Raw genomic sequence first — 12,210 nt, 5'->3', positions numbered from 1 at the left:
TTCAGAGTAGCAGCCCTGTTAGTCTGTATTTGCAAACAGGAAAAGGGAGGACTTGGGGCACCTTAGAGACTAACGAATTTATTTGAGCAGAAGCTTTCGGGAGCTACAGCTCGCTGATGCGTCCGATGAAGTGAGCTGTAGCTCCCGAAAGCTTCTGCTCAAATAAATTCGTTAGTCTCTAAGGTGCCCCAAGTCCTCCTGTTCTTTTTTGACTAGGGATTGGAAATAAAGGGAACAGTCTACAGCTGTCTCTACCAGGAGATCAGTGTATTACCACTTTATGGCACAGTTATTGAATCTGTGATTAAGGTGATGGTAATACTGGGTGTTTACACTGATAGCAGAGATTTCAGAGTAATGAAAAATCTGCTCAACTACAGTCAGGACGTAAAGAAATGGATTTGCTATATTGTATCTTTTTTGTTTTAAAATGTAATCTTCAGGAGCATTTGGCATCTTAAATGGTTATTTCTTTTTTTTTTTTTTAATCAGTTCACCTTTAATATGGGTAAAAAAAATCAGAGCACTAATATGCCACTTGCTTGCATCACATTGTCCACTCTGCTTGTGGGAGCTACACCTTTCCTGCGTCTGTCTGGTGTATTTCAATTGTCAGCTCTTCGGGACAGGGACTATCTAGTATTCTATTTGTACAGTGCCTAACACAATGAAACCCTGGTCTTGGTTAGTCCTTAGGCACTACTGTAATAACCATGATTAATAATAATAAGCACTGAAACATCAAGAAATGGCAAAAGTGCATCTAAACTATACACCTTATAAGATCCTATAATGATATGAGCACAGGGTGCTATTCTTATTAAGGCATAGATTCTTTTGATTTAAACATTGCTTAACATAGCAGCAAGGGCATGGTGGAATCTGCAGCCTGCCACTGTCTGCTCTGACCTCTGCAGTCCAATGCCCACCTTCCAAAATGAAGAATGAGCTTTAGTGTCTGCATCTGCCCCCTGCACCATCATGTAATAACAGCAGCTGCTCCACGCACGCTATTTCTAAAATAAGGGGAATATTAGAGTGCCAATTCCATCTTTACAACCGCAGCCCTGTGAGCAGTAAAGCAGTTTAAAATAAAGATCTAGAACAGATTTTATTGAGAGTGTCATTTATATTTTCATTCTTACACTCCAAAGGGGAGGAACCAGCTGTGCCCAGGCATTCCAGAAATTTCAACTTGAGACAGAGAGCAGTTCTGGAAAACTTGAGCCTGAAAGGTGAAAGTTTGGAAAACTATCAGCAACTGAAAACATGGGGTTACTATGCAAATACTTTTGTATCTTTTCCCCTTGTTTTCAGTTGACTCCTCCCTCCATAGTCTGTTGTCATTGAGTAATCTGTCTAATTTAGATTGTTAAACTTTATGGCAAAGCCTCTGTCTTGTCACTTGTCTAATACTGCCATCCACACCAGCAGTGCTATATAGATCATCATACTACTCCTAGTTATGTGCCCTTGGGGAAAAAAACCCAAACAATTCCTCTTTCCTTATTTGTTTACATCCTTCAAATACTTGTAGATATCATTTTCCCCCATTAGCAGTCATTTGGCAAAGTTCTGTACACTTAGATCTCCTAATCTGGCCTTAATTCCTAATTTCTTGGCTTCTTTGTGCCTCAGTTTCTGAATCTTACTGTTCCAGTAAAATTTATTTGCATGCAATATGAACATGTTGAGCACGATGGGCCAGGTCTTCAACCTGTGTAAATCAGTATAGATCCCTTGATTTCAATGAAGTTATGCTGATTTACACAAGCTGAGGATCTGACTCAGCATGTTTATTGTTTCAGAGTAGCAGCCGTGTTAGTCTGTATTCGCAAAAAGAAAAGGAGTACTCGTGGCACCTTAGAGACTAACACATTTATTTGAGCATAAGCTTTCGTGAGCTACAGCTCACTTCATCGGATGCATTTGGTGGATCATGCACCCTGTACTATAAATATCACAACCCCTTTTTATATTCCTCTTCTTCCCTAGTGGAAATGGCAGTGATAAGTTGGAAAACAGAGGTCTGGTGGTGCCTAAATTAACCTTGCTAAGCTTTGTTTTAAGATGTTGGATTAATGAAACCAGGGAAGGAGGAGCCTGCCTGCCTGCCTGATAGAAAATACCCCATTTCCCCAAATATCAATTCAGGGAAGGACTTAAGCACATGCTTAAAGTTAGGTTTATGAGCACGTGCTAAAATGCTTTCCTGAATCGGGGCCCTAGAGATCAGCCCAGCACTTACTGATATCCTGCCAATGTATTTTCTTGCAGATCCACACGGCTGGGATTACTGTATTTTTCCTCTGTGCAGTTTCATTCTCAGACATAGGATAAACTTGTAGACAGGTTGTTTAAGTCTCATGTGCGTTAGTTTGTTTTACAGGCAGCAGTCCAAGGATTAGCTAAAAAGCCAACATTAGATTCTGCTGAGTGCTGGAATTCTGGGAGTGGATGTGCCCTGAAGGAGATCTTTCTGGCCTGTAGACAAGTGCTTGCACAATCTGTTCTTGCAACTTCACTCCTACTTCGTTGATGTTTGTCTGGCAGCGCAAAGAGCATGTTAATGATGACAGGCACTGCTCTGATTTCAGAATCAAAGGCTGGGAGTAGACTGGGGCATTTCTTACTGTTAGGTCAATTTAAGGATAAACTATAGAAATGATCTTATTTTGTATGTTTAAAGGCCCCATCAGTCTTCTGTAAATTTTCGAAGGAGCAGTAAGTATAGTACATAGCTGTAATTACGCACAGTGGATCCAATCCTGCGAACACTAGCAGGTGAGAGTAAGTCAACTCACATGAATAGCCCTGGGGAAGTTAATAGACACAGTAAAGCTACTCACGTGTGTAAGTGTTTGCGAGATCTGGCCTAGTGTAACTAGGCTGGTGGTTTTCAACCTGTGGTCCACGCACCTCTGGGGATCTGCAGACCATGTCTAAGATTTCCAAAGGCGTCTGCACCTCCATTTGAAAATTTTTAGGGGTCCGCAATTGAAAAAAGATTGAAAACCACCGCTCTAGAGTTTTCATTTTAACAAGACCTGAGAACAGCTAGGCACTGGCAGGTGACAAGTTGTTATTGCTGCTCCTGATTGATTGAGAACTGCATTTATGCTGTTTACCCTCTTTCCCCCCACCCTAATCCATTTGTCTGTCTGTCTCATTCACCTAGATCAGGGGTGGGCAAACTTTTTGGCCCAAGGACCACATCTGGGTGGGGAAATTGCTTGCACGGACGGGGGTGGGGGGTGGGAGGGGGTATGGTGTGCAGGAAGAGGCTCAGGGAAAGGGGTTGAGGAAGAGGAGGGGTGTGAGGTGTCTGAGGGGGCTCAGGGCAGGGGGTTGGGGTGCAGGAGGGGTGGGGGATGCGGCAGGGGGCTCTGGACAGGGAATAGGGGTGTGGGATGCGGCAGGGGGCTCAGGGTAGGGAGTTGGGGTGCAGGAGGGGTGTGGGATGCGGCAGGGGGCTCAGAGCAGGGGTTTGGAGTGCAGGAGGGGTGTGGGGTACAGCAGGGGGCTCAGGGCAGGGGGTTGGAGTGCAGAAGGGGTGCGGCAGGGGGCTCAGGGCAGGGAGTAGGGGTGTGGGGTGCGGCGGGGGCTCAGGGCAGGGAATTGGGGTGCAGGAGGGGTGCGAGGTATGGCAGGGGGCTCAGGGTGGGGAGTTGGGGTGTGGGGTGCAGGAGGTGTTCAGGCTCCAGCCCGGCGCCGCTTACCTAGAACCACTCCTGGGTGGCAGCGGTGCGGTTCCCTGCTTGCCTGGGCCAGGGCAGGTTCCCTGCCTGCCTGCCCTGGCCCCACGCCACGCCATACCACTCCAGGAAGTGGCTGGCACCACGTCCCTGCGGCCCCTGGGAGTGAGTAGGGGGTGCAGAGAGCGCCGCGTGTTTCCCTCGGCTGTGGGTACTTCCTCCGCAGCTCCCAGTGGCCACGGTACCCTGTAGCTGGCCAATGGGAGCTTTGCGGGAGGTACCCACAGGCAAGAGCCGTATGCAGAACTCTTTGCCCCCCCAGCCGCACCCCCAGGGGCTGCAGGGACGTGGTGTGGCTGCTTCCAGGAGTGACGCGGAGCCCGCGGCAGTGGCAATCCCACGGGCCGGATCCAAAGCCCCGAGGGGCCGGATGCAGCCTGCGGGCCGTAGTTTGCCCACCCCGACCTAGATTGTAAACTCTTGGGAGGATGGGCTGTCACTTCTGTGTTTGTGCCTAGGATGATGAGGCTCCAATCCGGTTGGCCTCAGGTACTATTGTAATGTTAATAGGTTTCAGAGTGGTAGCTGTGTTAGTCTGTATCTGCAAAAACAACGAGGAGTCCTTGTGGCACCTTAGAGAAAGCTTATGCCCAAATAAATTTGTTAGTCTCTAAGGTGCCACAAGGACTCCTCGTTGTTTTTGTAATGTTAATGTTCATGTGACATCACTGTCTTCTCTGATAGTCTGAGCTGCTTATGTCCTAGTTTTGCTGCCAGAGTCAGTAAAAGCACAAAGAACAGTTAACTAAGGCATGAACAAACTGTTCCATTTCTAACCCTTTTTTCCATATGCCTTTGCTCAGGGTAGCTGGCATGGTACTTGGCGTGTCAGAGGAGCCCCAGGAGGGGTGCAGCTCACACTTCTCTGGATTGCAAGGCAGTGGTAAATCTCTGGGGTTGTTTGACCATACAGTACTGCTTCTCTTCTTAAACCGCCATCTCCATTTTTCTTTCTTGTGGCATCTTGTGGGCAAGCTTGTAACTTTGAAGAGTGCTTTTGCATGTCACCTCTAAACAAAGGTTAGAAGGCTCCCCCCGGGCAGATACTTGAGAAATCCTTTCCTTCAATTTCCTGCTGTGAACAGGAAATCTTCCTCAACAAGCAGCATCGGGGTTCTGCAGAATCTGAGCTGTCATTTTAAAAAAACAATGTTTCTAGCACCAGTGTATTTTGCCACAGCTGGTAGCCTAAGCTCCCAGGCTGGTATACACCAGGTACATGTTCGAGGCCTGCCCCTTGATAAAGGCTGATTGTATATCTGGGCAGGGATTCACCTGGCCAGCTCTGTTTTTGCTTTGAGTGACTGGCTTAATTTTTTTAACAAAGAAAAGTGGTTTTTAATGCATTTTAACACACAAATATATTGGGTCAGATTAATCTCTGGCGATGTCACTGGAGTCGGCCCATTATGAACACAAATGAAAGGCTGGCTTGTTTGGCAGTGTGGTCGACTGAGCCAAAGTTAATGCAGCCTGAATCTTCATAGGAAGCATCAGGACGTGGAGGTTTGTTCAAAGAACTGCTAGCCATCCTGTCCCCCATTGGCACAACTCTAACCCCAAGGGACAGACACTGGGATCTGAAACTGAAATTGCCCAATCAGGTGGGAAAACAGCTGAGACTTGCTACATTATCTTCCAAGGGCCTGAAATACACTTGGGTTGAAAGGAGTACGCATAGAGAAGGGGAGGAACCAAACGGTTCTAGCGCTGTGGTAAGCAACAGGAAAAGGGGATAGATGTGAAGGAAGAGCATTAAGGGGAACCTGCTCTACGCTACATAACGTTAATCAGCATTTGTGATCAGATGGGGTAAGCTAGTGTGGAACCAGCCATAGAGTGGAGATCTCACAGTCAGTTAACAGCCTTTCATCTCCAAGCAGTTGGAGTCAATCTGATTTAGGCCAAAAGTCAAATGATTCTGGAGGGCTCATCCTAGTCCTTTGTGATATTCCTTCACAAGCACCACTCGCTTTGGCTGTGTCTAATCAGTTGTCTGAGCCTGGAATAAATAGTGAGGCGGATACAGATCCTTGGATTTACTAGACCACTAATGAAGCACCTGCCTGCACGGTATCTGGTTCTAGGCAGCGGGGATTGATTTAAATCAAAGCAATTTAAATCACTGAGTGGGAAGCCTCAATTTAAATCTCTTTTAATTGGTGCAAACTCATTGATTGATATATAACCATTAAATCATGTTGATTTACAACTAATAGAACCTTGACACTATATTTGGTACATCTTTTTGCTATCTAGGAAGGTACACTATAACTATATACATTTATTTAAGTAACTATATAGCTTAATATTTTCAGATTCTTATAAACTGTACATTTTTAGTATGTCAGAAAATGGTGAATGAGATATTGCTTATTTACTAATTTATTATACTAGATAATTAACTTTTTGTGCATGCTTTGCATCAAGCTGCATTAGGATGGTAACTGGAATTTAATTAAACACACACATGTGAAGTTTATTTGTATTAAAACAACCTTACATGTTTTGGATACCTATCAAAACATGTTTCACATTTACAGCTAAACAGATTACTTGATGACTACCTGTTCTGTTTATTCCCTCTGGGGCACTTTGCACTGGCCTCTGTCAGAAGACAGGATACTGGGCTAGATGGACCTTTGGTCTGACTCAGTAGGGCCATTCTTATGTTCTTATTTCTTAAACAGAGGGATTAATTGTATTTTTTTTATTTAAATTAGATTTATTTTGTTTAAATTATAATATATTTTCCTAATAACAGTTTTTTAAAAAAAGCTTATAATAAAAAAATCCAACTTAATTTAAAAAAATCAGATTTTTTTTTTAATTTTTAATTTTTTTTTTTTAATTTTTATCCACCGTCCTTCTAGTCTAGCACTTTCACAGGTGGTCACTTTAATTTTGGTTGGAACAAATGGGTTTGATTGTTTTTGTCTGGTGTACTCCCCATTCTCACATGTTTTCAAATGGGAGGAATTGCAAAGCTTTAGGCGAGAAGATTTATGGTGAAATTTGCTATGGTTATCAGTCTAATAGCAGTAGCTGAAAGAAACTAAAAAACAAAACCAACAAAAAACAAGAAAACTGCCCCCCTCCCCAAACAAAACAAAACACCCCTTATTCCTAAAATTACTTTCTCATTTCCTTGGTCCTGCTCTCATGTTTCTCTCTCCTTCCTCATCCCCTCTTGTTTATTCTCTCCCTTTCATTTCTACATTCCTTCCTCCCCTGTTCATTTCAGTCTCTTCTTCTCTTTCCCCCTCAGAAGCCACCTGGGGTTCCCCATTTAACCCTGCCAGGCAAGTAAGAGGTTTAGCCACATGCCGGGGAATACAAGAGCCAACCCCCCTCTGTCAAAGACAAAGAATGTTCTGAGGGCAAGGTTTATAATTCTTCCCAAGGTTGAAGCTAGCCACTGGGAAGGCCTGGTAATCTGTATAATCACAGTGCAAGAGGAATCTGGAGGGGCTCAGGTACTGTGAGCCTATTTATTCTATTGGGTCTGGTTTAGCTGTAGATGAGGAAGTGGTTATTTATAAGGTGTTACTTTCTTGTACATGAAAGCTACTTACCTGTATTAAGTGTAGCTAGCTTTCCTACTCCTGGTCTATGTATCTGTTGTTTAATTGCCTTAATAATGGTGAGAAATAGTAATAAACTATACTTGTACTCCCCCAATTTTGTGATTGCTATTGAGATTATAAATTGCTTTGATCTAATAGCAACCTGAACCATATTGAAACTCCGGACTATAAGGACAGGTCCCTGTTTTGTGGCCCCTATGCCCAAGTGCTCAGTATTGACTATGGTTTATTTTGTACTCCCTTTCCAGGTATGAATGCCGCTGTCCGTGCTGTGACTCGCATGGGAATATACGTTGGAGCAAAAGTTTTCCTGATTTATGAGGTTCGATTCAATATTTTTTCTGTCATTCTCAAGGGGGTAGAGGTTGGATAGCTTTGTCCTGTAAATGGCTAAGTGCCACCTATGGAACTTGGAGGGGGAAATAAACTGGTTTGGTTATGCTGTGGTAGTGCAGCATCCTTTCACCTCTAGTGACCTCTGCTCAGAGCCTGCCTGTGACCGGGAAGGATGATCGCACCCCTGCTTTGCAAATGATTACACAGGGATGAAAGAGGAGAAGGGACTTGCCCTAGGTGGAACCCAGGAGTTGTGACTCCTAATCTCCAGTGTGTTAACGTCAAGTTGACGTGACTGAGGGCATCTGCCCAGTGGAAATCCTAAACTGAGATAGACGGGTTAGCTATAGCTCGTGACAGGTTCGTTGGCAGAGCTTTTGGGCAGGAGGAGCCCTTTCTCTTAGCTCCTTGGTATCGTGATCCCTACAATCATGGACATTTCTTTTAAAGGGTCCCCTCTCCCCTCCCCCTTCACTCCCATGGGCTTGCTCAGCTTCATTTGTGGTGACTTCAATTTAAGGCAGAGAGTTGCCAGGTTCTTAGCATAGTTGCTGCTGGGTGCGCAGCCGGGTTGTATGGTCGCATCCAGTCGGGATGGATAGAGGTGGATTAAGCTTTTGTGGGGTCATGGACCAGAGCAAGTGGGGGCTCGTTCCCCCCCCGCGCTCCTACCAGGTAAATGGGGTTGGGCATGGGGGCGTGCCCCCCGACCTCTCGGCTGGCGCTCCTGCCAGGCAGTGGGGTCGGGGTAGGGATTCCCCTGCTCCCCGGCAGGAGCGCTGGGGCAGCAGGTGGAGAGGGTCGGGCCCCTGGGCATGGGCCCCCATGGCCCAGTGGCTAATCTGCCACTGGGAACAGAGGGTTTTCTCGCTGTGCCATTACAAATGGAAGGTATGGATCTAGCTCATTTTGCCAACAAGGGCTGGCCCCAGGCTTGCATTGGAAACCAAACACTAAATAAACGTGCATGCAGCTGAAATTTAACCACACTAGTGTCCGCGATGTGGCGGTTTAATTAAGGTCTGCTATCTCTGCTATCTGCGCAAAGCTGAAACCACACACTAAATAAACACACGCAGCCAACATCTAACCATGCTTCATTTTTATAATCCATGCTCTTTCTCCTTGGACTCCTCCAGCACCGAACAAAGTCAAATCTGGGCTGTTGAGCTTGTCCACTAGCAAATGAGTGTAAAAGTGGCTGAAACACAGCAGCTGGCTATTTTGGGAAGGGGACAATTTAAAACTTCCCCTGTGCCTTCTTTTAGCCCTCCCCCATCCCAGCCACCCCTCCCCTCCCCACAAGGAGCTGGATTACAAATGCTAACTGTTTGGAGAGCTAGCGAGATTTTAACAGCCATTCACCCCTGCAGCCTATTGTGGGAGGTTGTGGGGTGTGATTCCCGCTTGAACTTTCGGGATGTCCTGAGCTTTGTTCTGTTCCTTCTGTGCAAGCATGCTACTGGGCACTGCTGCATGCCTGTTCCAGCCACCCCAGCGGCCAAAGTGTCCCTCAGCAGCCTTTGGCTTGGGCGGATTCTGTGAAGCAAAACATTGGTGCTCCTGGTCTCCTCCTGGCGCTCATGAGGGGCACTTTCCACCGCAGAGCCATTTACTCCATTGGCTTTACACAGGCTGAGGATCTGGCCCTGAGTTTTTTATTGTAAATGTTGTAAATGTAATTGTAAATGTTTGAACTAAACTAACTTTTCCCCTTCCCCCACACTAGGATGGGCAGGTGCCTGGTTTTCAACCAGAAAGTCTGGTTGAAAAGGGGACCTGACAGTATCCGGTCAGATCTACTGGGGAGAGACAAAGAGCAGTGAGCAACAGTGGGTGGGGGGAAGAGGAGTAAATGGGGACAGGGCCTCAGGAAAGAGGAGGGGAAGGGGCAGGGCAGTGTCCAGTTTTTAAATATTACAAAGTTATCCCACACGCACAGTGAGATGTGAGGGTTTCCGTGACCCATTCGCTCCTGAGGGAGAAAGGCAGGGAAGGGGAGGTGGAACAGAAGAGGGGAAGCTAGCTGTGTCCCTCCTGGTCTGTTTCGGTCCTTAGCAGACACAGGGAGATGCTCTGTGGCTGAGGGAGGAATTTCTGATTGCCAGTAACTGACGCGGGGCCCTGAACCCAAACTGTCAGTCACCTGGGGGCAGCATTACCTTCCTGTTGCCTTGGACATGCCTAGCAGGCTCTGCACTAATCGCAGTCTGCAGTAGCCATTGCGGGGACTCACACAAGAGTTACCTGCCGTCCTGCCAAGGAGCAGTTTTACAGTCTCACCCTTCCTTGATGTGTCTGCCTCACCCAGGCCCAGAGAGACACATAGCCAAAATGAACCAGTGAATCGGATCAGCCGCGCAGGAGTTGCTGGGTGTTGGCTGGCTGGACAGGCCCTGCTTCAGCAAGGCACCCTTTCACGTCTGCTTCTTCGCTTTTCTGTTTGCAGGGCTATGAGGGGCTGGTGGAAGGAGGAGAGAACATTAAGCGAGCAAACTGGCTGAGCGTCTCGAACATCATTCAGCTGGTAAGCTATGTTGCCATCGCCCTCTGAGTGTAAAGGCTTCTTGGTCCTTCCCTTTTAACTTGTGCAGCTCACATGCATCTCTGACGCAACTGCCCAGTGTTGCAATTTCCTCTGGTCTGCGGAGGTCAGAGCTGGAGAGGGTTTTCTGAAATGATTTAGTAATAACATATAAAATCCTAGTCTTTGCTCCCCATTGTCCTGTTTACCCTGGGCTCACACTGAGTTTGCCGAGCTCGGTTTTATAGCTCAGTTTGACTGGTCATGTAGGGCAAAACTAAACCATGTTCTAGTGCAGTTCGATGGAGTCCAGATGCTGGATCCATCTAGCACATGTTGAACACCAGGGCACGCTGTTTAACCTGGGGATAGAGGCTGTTCTTCCTGTTGTAATGATTGCAACTGCAGGCCCAGGGCACGCTGGGAGTAGGGAGTGATTGATTATACAGCGCTGTGTGTGCTCCATTCTCTGCTAGCAGGAGACAGAGTGGAGAAAGTGTTTCTGGAAAGAGGCTGTCCCCTGGAGGGGAAATCAGTATAAGCCATCCGGCAGCATAGCAAGGCCGGAGAAACAGCATTAGCTGTGCCCTTAGCCTCTGGAGAGCAGGAAGGGGGCCATCTCAGAGATGACACTTCATTAAACCTGCCAAAGTGTTCCATCCGTGTCTGTGCATGCCCCTTTCCCAAGCCCCCTGAGGCAGGGAGTGGGTCTCCTTTCCCTGTCCGTCTTGTAACAGTGATTCGCCTCCTTCTGAAACACGCGTTTGGTTTGATTTGACTCTATTGTATGATTTAGACATCTCCTTCCCCCTCACACCTGAGTCGGCTTAGTCTGTGCTTCTCACATCAAGGTCCTGCATCAGCTTTGGTCTTGACTGCACAGCCAGACTAATCAAGGACTGGTGCACTGAGTTGTGGTCGATCAGTGCGATAACACAGTTTTGGTGTCAGCTGTGTAGACAGCCCCCAACTGTGTTAAAAATATGCTTGGCCCTTTAAGGGCCCATTGACCCTGCACTGTAAAGACAACTGACAGCAGTACCACTGTCCCTGCCACAGTTTGCTTTGTAGCGTAGATGGGACCTAACAGTGTCCCTGAATTGTGCTGCAGGCTCGGATACACCTGGGCCGTAGCGAGAGTCTGATTCATGGTGAACACAAGGTTAGGGCCGATCTACAGTGCAAAGTGGAACTCTGCTGGGGAACCTTTGCCGCTCACAGTGTACTTGTAGCGTAGATGGGACCCCAGCTTAAAGGGGCCAGCTGATGGGAAATTAATTGGGTTTGGGCCCTCTAGTCCGTGTCCCCGTCTTGCTTCTTTCTGATGTGTAAAAGATGTGGGTTTGAGTTGTGTGTTTGCTTGCGGTTTTATCTTGAAGTATCTCGGCTCTCACGTCTGAGCTTACCCTGGTTTGCTGGAGGTCTCCTTGGAGGTCTCACATGAGGACTGAGGCTTTCTGAGTCCTTCAGTGAACAAGGGGTTGCTGAATCTTTAACAAAGGCACCTAAAGCCATCTTGTCTCCCACAGGTTTCTGAGGCATTTGAGTTCAACAGGCTTTAACAAACCAAAGGGCTAGATCCCTAGCTGGCACAAATCAGCGTGGCTCTATTGAAATCGCACAGACAGTCTCCCCTGCAGTCAGTGGGGAGCGCTGATTTATACCAGCTAGGGATCCAGACGAAGGCTAATTTAAACAGCTCCCGCTGGTATGGTGTCACAGGCCTGCTAGGAACACAGGAGAGAGGGACTGGAATGTCTAACGTCAAAAACAAGCAAGTAGCCAATCCCCCCCAGATACGCTTCCAAAACCAAACAGCTTGATGTACCTTCCCAGTGGTTTCTCTCCTTCGAGCCCTAATGTTTCTCCTTGCTAGATCCCCTTCTAGGCCCTGCCTACCCCACAAAAACAGCCACATTTAAACATAGCTGTGCAGCGTGAAAACACACAACCAATTGGAGCCACAAAAATACTTCCCAACGGCATGTCAGCGTGGCTCTTTGCGTAG

General features: G+C 47.0%; 1 protein-coding gene across 1 annotated transcript in view; it reads left to right on the top strand.

Annotated features, from left to right (window-relative positions):
* The first annotated feature begins 4,562 nt into the window (after positions 1–4,562).
* Positions 4,563–12,210, top strand: part of PFKL (phosphofructokinase, liver type) — a 30,286-nt gene continuing 22,638 nt past the window's right edge. The window contains exons 1-3 of the mRNA XM_038416579.2: positions 4,563–4,638; positions 7,591–7,664; positions 10,128–10,205. Coding sequence (XP_038272507.1) covers positions 4,569–4,638; positions 7,591–7,664; positions 10,128–10,205 — 222 coding nt within the window. The 5' untranslated portion in view covers positions 4,563–4,568. The remainder of the gene's footprint in view (positions 4,639–7,590; positions 7,665–10,127; positions 10,206–12,210) is intronic.

Source organism: Dermochelys coriacea, chromosome 9, assembly GCF_009764565.3.
Source record: "Dermochelys coriacea isolate rDerCor1 chromosome 9, rDerCor1.pri.v4, whole genome shotgun sequence".
In the NCBI taxonomy this organism is placed as follows: domain Eukaryota; kingdom Metazoa; phylum Chordata; order Testudines; family Dermochelyidae; genus Dermochelys; species Dermochelys coriacea.
The sequence above is the reverse complement of the archived record's forward strand: the minus strand, read 5'-3'. Positions and strand labels throughout refer to the sequence as shown.